The 14,370-nt window shown below is 35.0% G+C and overlaps 1 protein-coding gene across 1 annotated transcript; it reads right to left on the reverse strand.

Moving 5' to 3' along the window:
* Positions 1 to 846: 846 nt before the first annotated feature.
* LOC131655833 (cysteine proteinase inhibitor B-like) lies at positions 847 to 1,549 on the reverse strand. Its single transcript, XM_058925636.1, has one exon. The coding sequence runs from the start codon at positions 1,495 to 1,497 to the stop codon at positions 1,102 to 1,104; it is 396 nt and encodes a 131-aa protein (XP_058781619.1). The 5' UTR covers positions 1,498 to 1,549; the 3' UTR covers positions 847 to 1,101.
* Between the last annotated feature and the right edge of the window lie 12,821 nt (positions 1,550 to 14,370).

The raw sequence follows: 14,370 nt of genomic DNA on the forward strand, positions 1-14,370 counted from the left end.
GATTACAATGCTCTGAGAAGGAAACGACACAGAGGTAGTGAGATGTGCGCAACTAGGTTTGATTCAAGGGTTAGGGTTGAAACATCAGAGACAATAAAATATATACAACCCTCAATCTAAATTGGGCCGAGAAACTAGGGAAGAAATGGATTGAATTAGGATTAGATTAGGCTTAGCATAAAAATAGACGGTCACAAAACCAACCTCTGAATCCGACCGCACAAGCCCGCAACAACCCTTTGCTCCGAACCATATCTCAAAGTTTGAATTGGAACGGTATGTTTCCGTCGGGTGGTTACCGTTTGTCCACCCTAATAAGTATGTAAGTGTTTAAATTAAGATATCACTTATTAATATATTGTAGATTTATTTGTCCTACTTAGGTGAGATCACACATATTATACTTTTTCAATTAGGATCATTATTTTAAAGAGTTTTTAAATCACGCTCTCTTTTTATTTATTTGATGTTCAATTAATGTTATTATAATTTAAATATTAAATTTAATTGATATACAATGACAATATAAAACAGTTAATCATAATTGTTAGATTTTTTTAATCATAATTGTTAGATTTTTTTAATCGTTTGATTTTTGTCTTAATCATATTTAAAGTATTACATAAGAGTGTTAATCATAATTGTTAGATTTTTTTAACCGTTTGATTTTTGTCTTAATCTATTACACAAGAGTGTTAATCATAATTGTTAGATTTTTTTAACCGTTTGATTTTTGTCTTAATCATTTTAAAGTATTACATAAGAGTGGTGGTTGTGATAAGAGTGGTTGTAATAATGCATTCAATTTATAAAAAAAATTACAGGGCATATCAATTAATGTCTGAATTTGAAAAATTAATCTAGTATTAATTATATAAATTATAGTTCATTTTGATAGTACAAACCTAACAATCTCTCATGATATGTCTTTGAAGCCACACTCACGTACACAGTAGAGGAAATTTTTTATTAATCGAAAGAAATGAACAACTCAGTTGCAATTACAAATATCGCGTCTTTAGTCAGGAAACCATATACTGCTTAATAGCATTATTTAGGTCCAAAATAAACGGTTCCCTGTCGTATATAGGGTTCTCTTTTTTACATACTTGTACGTTGTAGTTGGTGGAAGGTAGATGAATCCCCAAAATGGACAACCTTTTTATACTGAAGCCACGGCTTGACCACCACAACAGAAGTGAACATTCTATGAACACCATTACGATCAACGGCTGAAATATTAAGATAATACTTCATCCCTGACACCACTTGCTTCTCCGCCTCCACCACCTCCACAAACTTCAACATCTCTCCGCCGCCGTTGCTTTGTTTGTAGTTGTACTCCTCTACAGCAAACCTCCCAAGCTCCTGCACCTCCTTGTTTGACCTCACGTCAGTAATCTCCGTCTTTGCCCCAACTATCACCCGCCCACACGACGCCGCTGAGAGGATACAGAGCAAGCTGGTTATAAGGATTGCAATATTCACAGCCATCATAAAATCACAAACGAATGATTAAATTCTGTGTATATAAGAATGAGATATGATTTGGTGAATGTGTGATGAGATATATATATATAGTAGTTGAGATAAAACAAACAGCGGGCTGCCGCGTATAATTTGATTGAATATGATCTACGGGGGATGGGGTGTCTTGGAGTTTTGTGTGAGAATTATGATTGAGTTATCACCTCGGGTTGTGGTGCTTTGTCCGCGCTTGATGCTTGATGCGTAATCGTTCATTTGATGTTTTCGTTAGAGGATGACACGTGGCATTCATAAGCTTCACAGACTGCCACCTTTGGGCTAATATGCATGCATACGTACTGGGCTAAGTAGCACAGCTGGCAAGCATTTGGTTCCTCTAGGGTTGCACAAGCGACAAATTTGGTTAGACTTAAACTCGATTCTAACTTTAAAACAAATTAATGATCTAGATTTGAATTCAACTTTTAATTGGATTAATCTAATGTGATAGAAGGATGAGATGATATCAGGAGAACATGATGAATTGGTCTTAACACAAATAAAATAAAATCACAATTTACAAGTTTTTAAATGAAAAAGTAAAATTTTAAAGCTTTATATAGCATAACGTGTTATTTTAAGTAACAAACACTGCGCTATTAGGGTAATGTTTTTTTTAAAGCAAAAATATATTAATTGGAGAATTAAGGATTCTCTAACCTTACTAATCAATTATAATTATGATAAAAATAAAAAAGAATTTTGCTAAAATCATAAAAAGTAGAATTGAAATTATTAGTAATTTTTCCTATTGATAACCACTTCCAAACCATGATTTTTATATTTCACACCGTATTATCAACATTTCACCCATCATTTCGAAAGCAAGTAGTACCATTCTAAAAAATCCATAAAGATCGTATTGTAGCAAGCCAAACGACATCCAATTTGTCCTCCTTCACCTTTTTTCCTTTGCAAAACAAGTACCAATTCATACAATTTGATAAGCACTCCTCATTTATATCAACCGGTTTGTCATACCCCAAAATTTGCCCATCTCATTTCATCTTCGAGGGTTCAAGGCTCAAGGGTTTACTCAAGGCATTCTCCTAATTAAAGACCTCCTGAACTAGGGTTTTGCATTCTCCTAAGAAAAGTGATGAGTCAAGGTCTCCAATGGATTTCAGATGGCCCATTATGCTTCAAAATATCTCCATGTCAAAAGTCAAGCTTCAACTCCAAGTATTGCTCATTCAATGGCTCAGATGCTCCACAGTCGACTAGTTTGACCTAAAATTCAACTATGGTCAAAGTATAGTCAAAACTCCTGATTTTTGATTGACATCAATATTATGAAGTATCATTCATCATTTGATCAAAGGTTGATCATGATTCATCAAGGAAAAGCTTCAAAATCAACAAAGGGCATAGTTACTAAATTAGGGTTTTGGTCTAAAAAGTCAACTGTACTTTGACCAGGCATAACTTTCACATGGAACATCATAAATTTCTCACTCAAAGCCTATTTTGAAGGAAATTGGATTTTCTACAACTTTGTCTCTCACATGCCAAGGCCAAAAGTGCTTCATTTGAGAGATATGGTACAAAAGATTATAGGTCCTTTTCAAAAGTCAACCAAAAGCAGTTTTTTGTCAAAGGCCATATCATCAAGATAAAATCTTCAAATGCAAAAAAGTTTCCAAAGTGTCCTGTAGAGGACATCTTGAGGTTTCCAAAAAGTCCTAGAATTCTTCCATATCTTAAAAATTGAGGGAGATATGCCTTGTCAAAGTTGGTCAATTTTGGATGGAAAATGTGAAGCAAATAAGGTTCAAAATGGATTTTCTTGCAAATGGGCCTATCATTTTATGACCCAATCTTGTTCCCCAAGTCACTAAGAATATACAAACCCAAACCCATGGTTATTTGATTTTTATTCTATATTTATTGGATTTCTATTCATTTAAAATACAATTTAAATCAAATAATTGATAGAAAATATAAGAGATTTGATTTTATTTTGTTTCCAATCAATTCCAATCATCAAAAAGTCACATAATCAGCTCAGATTCGTGCAAGGAGGATTTAGGGTGAGAAAGATTGGAATTGGCCTATTTTGGAAAGTTCCATGATCATGATTCAATCAAATTACAATCTCCAAAAATTATGAAGATTTGATTGAATTTGCTTAACCTAATTTCATCTAACATATATATACGAGCTACTGAGAATACAGGAGGAGGTTTTGCAGCCCTGAAAATCGTGTTCAAGCTCTAAAAAATCAAAGAAAAAGAGCAAGTCGATTTTGGAATTGGAGGCTGGTTCAAGAAGATTTGTTGGTTCTAACGCCTTCCTGGAGTTTCTCTGAAGCGATTCCAATCGTCACTATCATCCAAGGCCTTCACAAGCGTTGAGGTTCGTTCATGGTTTGTTAGTTTCTTTTCAAATTCGATTTACATGATTCATACGTTTTTGATGTGATTTGATTACATATTTGTGTTCATAGTGATATTTGAAAGCTATATGGATAGTTTAATTTGGTCTTCAAGGCAGGTACAAGACTCCACCATGGCTAGGGTTTCAGAGCTCCCAATTAGGGGTTCTTGGTACAAACACAATTTAACCAAACGAGTTATAACGATGCGTTCAGGAAGTGATTCCGAGTCGTCCTATACCCGCGCCATTGATTTCCATTACGTATTGATTGACTTTGAAATTTACAGGTCTTGTAGCTACGTTTTATCCGTAGGTAAAAGGTTGTTGCTATGGAACAAATCGTAGCTAAAAATCTGGGTTCGCAAGGAGGAAGACGATAGCTTTGGCGCGTGTTGTTTCTTTTGAAATTTTAGTTTATGTTATATTAATCACTAACGATTACATAAGCAGCGGAATAAAAATGGTGTAGTGGAGAAGGAGAGAGTCTCAGGGTCTTGGTACGCAAGGGCAGGGGTTCGATCCCTGCTCCTTGCAAAAAGATTTTGTTCAATAGTTTTTCCTCCTAATGCTTTGTAGGTTCAGTGCATGTGGCATGCGCGTCTCTATCGTACGCCGTCGTGCCATCGCCATCAGATCTCATCAAGACTGAATCCAACGCCCCAGGAGCTGCGACCCCGCCATGAACACTCAAGGGCATGCTACATAGGATTACACGCCCAGGTTTTTTACAAATTTTTATATTTATTAATATAGATTGTTTTTTAACTAATTAAATCCTTTTTCTCTATAAAATAATAAAATTCTTATTAATTAATAAGATTAGTTTTTAGTAATTAATTTAAATTAGTTAATAAATAATTAGTTAATATTTTTTAATTAGGGTAATTAATTGATAATTTAATTTAGGTTAATAATTAACTTAAAATTGGATTAATAATATCATGTTAAAATTTTATTTATTATTCGTTTCGATTAAATTAATTGATCGCGATGGGTAATAATCAATTATTTAATTAAATAAATAATAAATTCAAATAAGGCTTATTTTGCTAAAGGGTTTTAATCGATTCTATTGGTTATGATGATTAGCATATTTTTATCAATTCGTTATTTATTTTAATCAAATCTATTGATTACGAGGAGTAACGATAACTAATAATCTAATTTAAAATACATTTATTTGCTAATGGTGATAATCGAATCTATCGATTAGAATAATTAGCAATTCTTTATTAAATCTATTAATTTTGGTGATTAAACCTATTAATCATCGCGATTAATAGAACATATTAAAAATCAGGATTGTACGTCGCGTAATAATTCATTAACTCTTTTTCACAAACTACGAATTTCAAAACTGCGATAAGGTAATTCAAAATACCTTGCAAACTGCGAATTTCAAAACTACGATAAGGTAATTCAAAATACCTTCAAACATCCTCATACTAAATCTAAGGCGTGCAGCCCTGCCCCGAACTACGTAGACTCTGATCCTCCATAAGGAGGTACGTAGGCACTTGGTAATAAGGCGAGTCCCCTTCCCCAAAACCTCAATTAATTCAAATCTCACTTTTCACCCTACTCATTTCCTTAGTTATAAACCTTAACACTTTTAGCCATAAACCTCCGCCTTAAACTTAAAACCTTAGGAAAGGGTTAAGGGTGCCTAACACCTTCCCTTGACCCGAATGTAATAACTTACCCGAATCTCTTAACTGCGTAGGGTTTCCTATTCGCCCTGGTAGAATAGGTGGCGACTCTAAAATCTTTATTTTTAGGGCAGGTTGCTACACGGTTCACCAACCCAAAAAGCTATATCATTCCAAATGATCTTCGCCACTTTACAATGGAAAAAAGAATGATCCCTATTCTCAAATTCTACACTGAAATTCTGGCATTCGGATCACAGATGTCCTAAAGGACGTCGAGACCATATTTTCCAAACAAACATAATGACAAGGTATAAAAGTGTAGTGCAGAAACAATAAAGAGCACGTGTAATTGTCCACCCAGTTCGGTATCAACAATACCTACTCTATGGGCTACCATGTTAGGGATAAGTCCACTAAATATTATCAATTCAAAGCTATACTCCTCTGTTTACAACTTCTCACTTAATCAGTACCCGTGAAAACTTGTACCTAAGACTCACCTAGGTATGAGACTCACCTTAGTCACAACCATGATAACAATTACAAATATTATAAGACACCCTTCTAAAACAGAGTCATCCAATGCTTAAAAGCTTATGGATGAACACATAACTTACAACTCGATGAAAACACCAAACTCTTCTATCAATATGATATAGGAGTGGCTCACAATATACAAGACTGCACAAACCCTAACACACTATATTGTAAGTTCAAACAAAATATTAGGTCTGATGTTTGCTATATATAATGATCTTCTGGACTGAATTTAGGCTTCAAATTATTGTAGGGCACTCTAGAAAATCTTCCACAATCTTTTCCATGAATGTAGGAAATCAAATATTAGATTCCTAAATATTCTCCATATCTAGTAATCAATCAAATATCTTAAAATCAGAGACAATCACTTATCCCTTAATTCAAGCACCACATAGATTTGCATAATATTCCAAAATATTCTGCACCTGTACATCAACTAACTCCAATTGATCCAGTTGTAGCATAATAAAGGCGATGTCGAATGAACTCAGCATAGAACATCTTTCTAGACATGTCTTCATTAGTTGCGTGGAACATCTTATTCAACATGTTCCCATAAGTTAGTTTTACCAAACATAATGCCAAAATATCCCCACATTCAGCAGGATGTCAGAATATCATACACGCATTCCTCAATCTTTCAATCTCCGTTCTTCAGTTCCAGTAGTTGCACAATTGTTGAAAGTATTTTTGGGTAAATATTTTCTATATATCTTATCCACAGGGATTAGTTTAATATCATTTCCGTTCTATAGTCGGATTACTTTAAGTGAGTGAAAATGGTTGGTTTTGTTGTATTATTCTAAATTGACTCTTAAACATAAACAATTATTAAAACCATGATACTGAAAATTGGTGGACAAGGAATGAGATATGTTAGGTTTTAGGGTTCATTAACCTATTCCTATGCAGTGTACTAATTAAATCATGAATGAACCATCATTTGAGTCATTATCTCCATTAATCCTCAAACTTGAGCTTATGTCTAAGATCAAGGTAGATAATCTTCTACCGATAAGAAACTTAATCTCTCAAAATCTCAATATCGATAAAAGTAATAAAGCACGATAATTATGAAACCTCATTCATAATCCCATCTCTGAAAATTATGAATGAAACAATGAATCAACCTAGGGAAAAAGGTTGAACCTTCTCTTTCGATCAAAGATTCAACAATAATTTAACATTAAAACAAGGTTTCTTATTGATAATAAACTCAAACAATTGTTCACAAGAATTTAATCAACGGTATGGCACGACCACAGGTTAACTACTACCTTAAACTCAACACAAGAGGATTATCTCTCCATGGATATGAAGAACACACAAAGTTGGATTGAGGTATTCATCTTGATCAAAAGAATCTCTTCAATTAGTGTAGAATCCACCTTCAATTGTTGTTCTCTGATGTAGAATCAGATTTCTCTCTCAATTTCGTTCACCAAAAATTGCACACACATCATGACGACAAGGGCTTCTACTTATAAGAAATATTCTTGTAACGCCGGCCGTGCCCACGGCGTGACACGTACTCACGCGGCACGGACCAAAACAGAGGGTTTGGCGCGGCGCGTCCTCATACTCCCGTGGCGCGCCCTTGCTCTTACTTGCCTCCTTGGCTTGTTTCCCATTCTTCCAACTTCCTTTCCTCTTCATGTTATTGTAAGTCTACTTCTCAGCTTCAAACCTGCATACATAATACCCAAAGTGATTCGATTTGCTTCACAACTTGAACTAAACTTATAAAGCTCAATTCTCACTGAAAAACCCATGAAACTAGTAAAATGTGTCTAAGTTTAGAACAAAAAGTAGTTATACTAACACGTGAAAATACCATCAATTCAATCCTAACAACAATCAACCAGCATGACAATCTATCATACCCCCTTAATTAGTTGCAATAGACAACCACAATAGCTACTCTTTCCTTAGTAGTAGAATAACTACTCTTTCCTTAGCAGTAACACAGTCAAGATGTATGCCAACCAACATGTTAGGACATGTGTTGTAACATCAGGACAATAAAAAACACACTAGCTACTCTTCCCTTAGGAGTAGAATAACTACTCTTCCCTTAGCAGTAGCACATTCAAGATGTATGCCAACCAGGATGTCAGGACATGTGTTATAACATCAAGACAATCAAAATACACCAACACTTTACTCCCCCTTTTTAGCCAAAAATTGACACAAATAATAGAGTAAATATAAACACGTGGAAACACATAAATATTACAATCAAGCAACAAAGAACACACACAAACACAGTTGGAAACACACAAATCTGATGGAAACACACAAATCCGAACACCTCTAGGTGGTCTTCCACCTCCTTCCCCTATCAATAAGCCTTTTGAATTCCTTGTGGCTATATTGCAGATACCTTCTGTTCCATTCCTTGTCCATAACAATTTGAGTAGGCTTCAGCAACCTCAAAAAATAGAGGATAGGTGCAGTATCATTGCATTCCTTCATATCTGTAATTGCTATAACTCTTCCATAATGCAGATTTCCAGCTCACCTCCAAGCTTTTCAAACTGATTAGCATCCAAAGCTTTGGTGAAAATATTAGCCAGTTGTTTCTCAGTGGCTATTTTAGGCCAAATTTGGAGTGGATTGATCATGTGTGGTGAGTGTGTAGTGCAGGTAGGTGAAGAAATTAAATTTGATCAAGATTGATTTGGTTTTGATAACAAATGACAATTGATTATACAAGTGCATGATAGTGACTTTGATCCATGTTATCTTCATGATCTAAGATCCATTTTGTTAGTTTTGGATTCAATGGAAAAAGGACATGGAATTGAGAAACTTTGATGCTAATACTTTATTGAGAAGATGCTTGTATGACAAGATATTTCGACTTAAACTTGGTGCTCCAAAAATAACTTGAAGGCATGATGTTTCACTTGATCTTTCAATCATTTCTTGATTTATTTCTAATCCAATTCTTGCACCTTGTTAAAGTATTAAATGAGATATTGAATTGCATACCTTGTTTGTCCCAATTGGAGGATTGAGCTAATCACACCAACCTTGTAAAGTTGCCTATTTGACATGCCATTTATGGACTTAGTGAAAATTCCAAATTCTCACCTTTTACATATTTCACCCATTCCCTTGATTTTTCTTAATTCTACTTGATATTTGACATTACTTTGAACATGTTATAAACATTTTGACTTGAAACTCCAATTTTGACCAAGAAATCCTAAAGTCAACCTTTGACTTTTAGGCTTTTTGTTGACTTTTCCAAATGAACCAAATTCTTTTCTTTCTTCATTTTTACATGCTATCTTCATCAATTTGAATCAAACTTATGAATAAAAGAAATTATTTGAACACATGAACCTCTACTCAATCCTTCAGATCAAGTTTTGGTTAAAAAGTCATCCATAAGTTGACTTTGACCAAAACCAAACAATCTTGAATATCTTGACTAATCACAAACCTTAATCTTCTTTTTTAGATGCATAATGATAATGAGGGTACCTGTTAGATGTAATTTTGACGCCCCATGAGGTGTGGGATGTCCTGGGGAAACTTAGGCAAATATTTGAAGTGGACAAGCTAATTTCGACAAGAAGGTCAAGTTGTGTTCTTCGACTGGATTTGTTGAGAAGAATTTTCATGTCGGCGAAATAATATCTCACCAGGACTTGGAAGGTTTTTTTTTGGAAACGACTCAGACAGGAGTTCGACTATGACAAATTCGATATAAATTGATAACTATAATTTGGTCTTATCCATTCCTTAAAGGGACATGTGGAGGCTTATAGAAGACCAAGCGCATGCAGATGAGAACGTGTCATCCTCTGGAGAAAAGACTGTTTGTTACCGTTACTGTCGAAATAGTATAAATAAGGGGTCTTAGCAATTAGATTTTGTGTGTTCAATATTGTACCATACTCAAATCACTCAAGTATCTAAGTGTTTTGAGAAAAGAGTTTATGATAAAATGTACGTATGAAACATCATTTTTATTTTTAAGTCAATTTACTTGCATTAAAGTTCTTTTCTTTATTCCATTTACATTCCAGTCGGAATTATCTCCCTTACTCTTTGTCTTTTAATTTTACAAACAATCTTTATATTGTCTTTACATTATCTTTAAGTTTATCATTACCATCAAAACAACTTAGTATCAAGACAACCCAAAACAAAAATTATACACATGTTCTATGATTAATCTAGTCGATCCTGTAAGTAACCAAAGTTTTAATTTTAGAAGACTAGCGGTTGTTTACCAAAATCCAAGGTAAATAGTACCTTAAGGTGATGATAATTAATTCACACCCTTATTCATGACCATCACAAATGAATCAAAATCCTAAACACTTGATGTTCTTGAGGAAACTTGAAGAGAATGCCTTTGTAATTTGATGATGCTTGACAAAGAACTATGATCTTGATGATGTGAGTTCAAACCTTTGCTTATGGATCAAATTAATTCCTCCTTTGAATAGGGAAAACAAAATCACAAGAAAGCTTATTGATCCCATGCCTTAGAATCTCATGAAATACATGGTTGTATAGTATCATGACCTAATGGAAGATGCAGATGAATGTGAAGCAAAAGCCAGTTATTGTTAGAAGTATAAGGACAAATTTTGGGGCACAACACTATTATGCAGATTTCTCGATGAAATTGGAGACCTTGATGGAGAGATATTTCGACGAAAATAGTGACTAACTGAATTGGTTGCGGCGGATCTCCGTGTTCACTTCTGAGTGCTCTCGATTATGAGATTTGAGAAAGATGCGAGGGATGAAACTGAACAGAGAATGTGATTCGTGGAGATCGTTGGAATCAAAATTTAAATGCATTTCTAATTCGGTAACCTAAGAAGGCCATGAATTGGTGAATCAGAAATTGGTCTTAAATCGTGGAAATTGTATGAATTAGCAATCGGTTTCTTACAGACAGTGTCACTGTTTCGTTTGGGAGATAAAAATGGATGCTCTATTTCCACGAAGAAACCCGAAATAAAGAAAGTTTGATAACTGTTGATTTGGAATTGTGGCTTCGATCTCTTTTACGATGGTACATGGTGGGCCTGCATGGTTAACACTCCAACACCCAAGTCAGTTGAAAATTCAAGACTGAGTTTAATAAAATTGAAGATCATAAATTATATACCTTGCTCTTCACATGTGAACTGTTTTTATATTTTAAATCAATTGGAGTGGATTTGAAATGGATTAGGTCTTAGTCATTTGAATCTTTGACCGGTCTAAAAACAAATTCTACTAGCCCTAAACTAAAGTTTGTGTCAATATAGTATCCGGAAACAAATGCCATGCCGAAGTAGAATCATCCAACAAGATAGTACTTAATAGGTTAAGAAAGAGATTGGATCACCTAAAGGGAGAATTGAGAAAAGAAATTAATATTGTACCATAGAAACGTCACACTATACTCCAAACAACAACTAAGAACACTCCTTTCAAACTCATATGAGTCATATGCCATAGTATCCGTGGAACTCGTATTAAAAATTTAGAAGAAAAAGCTTCATTTAGAGTCCACCTTTAACTGGGAATTAGAGTCAACACATAAGGTTCAAACGCCAAGTTCAACACTAATGTAAAAGCTTCATTTGTTTCTCTGTTTTTTAGATCGACAATATTGATCCATATACAGTTTAAGAAGTAGCCTTGCTATCGAGAGATATGCTTGTCAATTTGATAAAAACATTATTTTCTATATAACACACTTATTTATTTATTTTTTTGGATTAATACACTTATCTATTTTAATTCTTTAATTCAGAGCCGGTTATAAGCCTCTACAGTCTGGTCCACTCACAAGGCCTCAAAATAAACAAGGCCTCACAATTCTAATAAACTAAGTCCAATTAAAAATATTAAAACCAAAAAGAAAAATAAATGGTCAAAGCTTTGTAGCGTATTAAATTAAGCAATATTTAATTTGACTAGACAACATAGATATAAATGCAGCAAATTAATTCTTCAAATCAAATCTACCGATCGAATTCAAATACAAATCTTCACAAAACAACCAATAAGCAAAATCATATACTAGTACATATTTTATTATCATTTTTCTATCTAATATTCTTCAAGAAATTCTAAAAAGAAGTTCATATAATTAATTGTTCTCAAAAGATTTTAATTAGTGTAATATCCATATGTATGTGTTGTGAATTGAGATAATTTAAATCACGATCTTTTATTTTTTTATTATAGAATTTCAATGCACTATTTTAACTTTGTCTTTTCTCATCAATTAATTAATATTAATTTACGAATATTTTTTTAAATTTTAATTTCTAAGATGGATTGCACAATTTTGCAAAAATATTATAGTGTTCCTATGAAATTTCAGCCTCTTTTTTTTTTAATTATATTTTTATTATTTTGTGTGGACATTTTAGTTTGAAAGTTCAAGTATATACTATATTTTATAATGTAATTTCTCATTGTCTCTATTTTATAAATTTCATTTTTAATTGTTAATTTTTACTCTTTTATTGTTAAATTTTAATTTATTATTTTATTTGTTAACTGTTAAATAACTTTCAATTTTATTAACTGATTCAAGTTTAATGTTATCTATTGATTTAAATGTCAACGCTGTAAATTTGATCAAAACACTAAAAATTTGAAGTTTTAATTTTTCTTTTTCTTTTCATTCTCTCTATTGCCTCCTAAATTATCTCTTAAAATTAGAGAGTGATTTTGAATATTAAAAACGGAAAAAAATTTGATGAGTTACCTCAATTTTAAATAAAAAATCTTAATAAATTTATCATAATTTTCTTGTTAAAAATCAAAATATTGTTAATGTAGCTATATAAATTTTTTGAAATTTTTATTAGAGGTCATTTTAAATATTAGAACAGGGCCTCTAAATTCTTTGAGACGGCCCTGCTTTAATTAATACACTAAGAATACTCAACATTTTCCTTTGAGAATACAATTTTGATGATATATATATATATATATATATATATATATATATATATATATATATATGATCGTACCTGATCAGAAGAATCGTCGTAGGCTGCTCGGACTGGATCTTCTAGGAAGGAGGAGGGGGGGTGTACCTGCAAGGTACTCCAATGCCAAAGTAAGTTGACGAGCAAAGGAGCGCAAGTACTAGCTAAGAGTGAGTAAGAATTGAATACCTGACCCTCTAGTTAAAGAGGGTATTTATAGCCCCCAGCGCTGGGCCATGATCTCGCTATTGGGTTGGATTCCCAAGCCCAACTAGGAGACTGCCAGGTTTCCTGAGCGGAAATATCGGAGGTGCATGCATGCCCTCTGTCCTGGTTAACCGCTCCGAAGTTCAAGGGAGACGCGGTCTTTTAGGAGCCACGTGGAATACGTGTTGCTCGGAGGGTTGAATATGAAGGAGCCCCGCGCGGAGCAGGGTCCTCGGCAACGAAGGTGTTCGCGGGGTCGTCAGTGCCGAGCATGTCGGTGTCATATGCTCGGGCATCTTATCTGCGTAGGAGGGCCGTAGAGGAACGTGGGCCTCTGAGGTTTATTGGGCCGAAAATCATAGTGGGCCTAACCTTGGCCCAGTCCAGAACAGGAGCCCCCCAAGTCGGAGTTTTCTGGTCAAGAAGCTGTGACTTTACCTGATGCTCGGGCCGGGGAGATGCTCGATGAGATGGCTCCTCGTCAACCAGATGTGCTCGGAGGAACAGCCTGTGGAGGGACGAAACGTCGCGCGTGGGAGACACGCGCTGACGTGGCATAGGTAATGATGGCCTAGGGTCTAGGAGGCGGCGCTTGTCAGGAGAAGCGACGCTTCGCCTTCCGAGCCCTTTCCCTATAAAAGGGGGCGAATCCTCTCATTTGGAAGTTTCACTCTCTCTGTTTACCTGCTCGGCATCAGACAGGCGTTCTTCGGAAGATACTCTTCCAGATTGTTCACCATACCGAGAAGCTCATCCGGTCATCGTCATCATGTCTTCACGTAAGTTCGCTTCCCTCTTCGTTGCTTTATTCTTTTCCGTAGGGTTTGTGTGCTTTATTTTCGCGGTCGTCGTCGTAGACGTAGGCTGGAATCAACGAGCGATCGTTGTTTCCTCCTCGGGTTATCCAGGCGATGCCCGGGGGTTAGTATGGGTCGGTGGACCAGATGATGTGGCGTTGGGCCATCGTGCTTGTTCGGATGATTTTTAGTTGTCATGTCGCGTCATTTCGCGAGTCCTCGGCTGACGGGCGTCTTTCCTCGATGGGGGTTTAGCCGGGGGCTCCGCCGCTCCTGCTCTACCCTTTCGCTTGCATTGCGGTGGAA

The sequence above is a fragment of the Vicia villosa genome, linkage group LG3 (genome assembly GCF_029867415.1).
Source record: "Vicia villosa cultivar HV-30 ecotype Madison, WI linkage group LG3, Vvil1.0, whole genome shotgun sequence".
Taxonomy (NCBI): domain Eukaryota; kingdom Viridiplantae; phylum Streptophyta; class Magnoliopsida; order Fabales; family Fabaceae; genus Vicia; species Vicia villosa.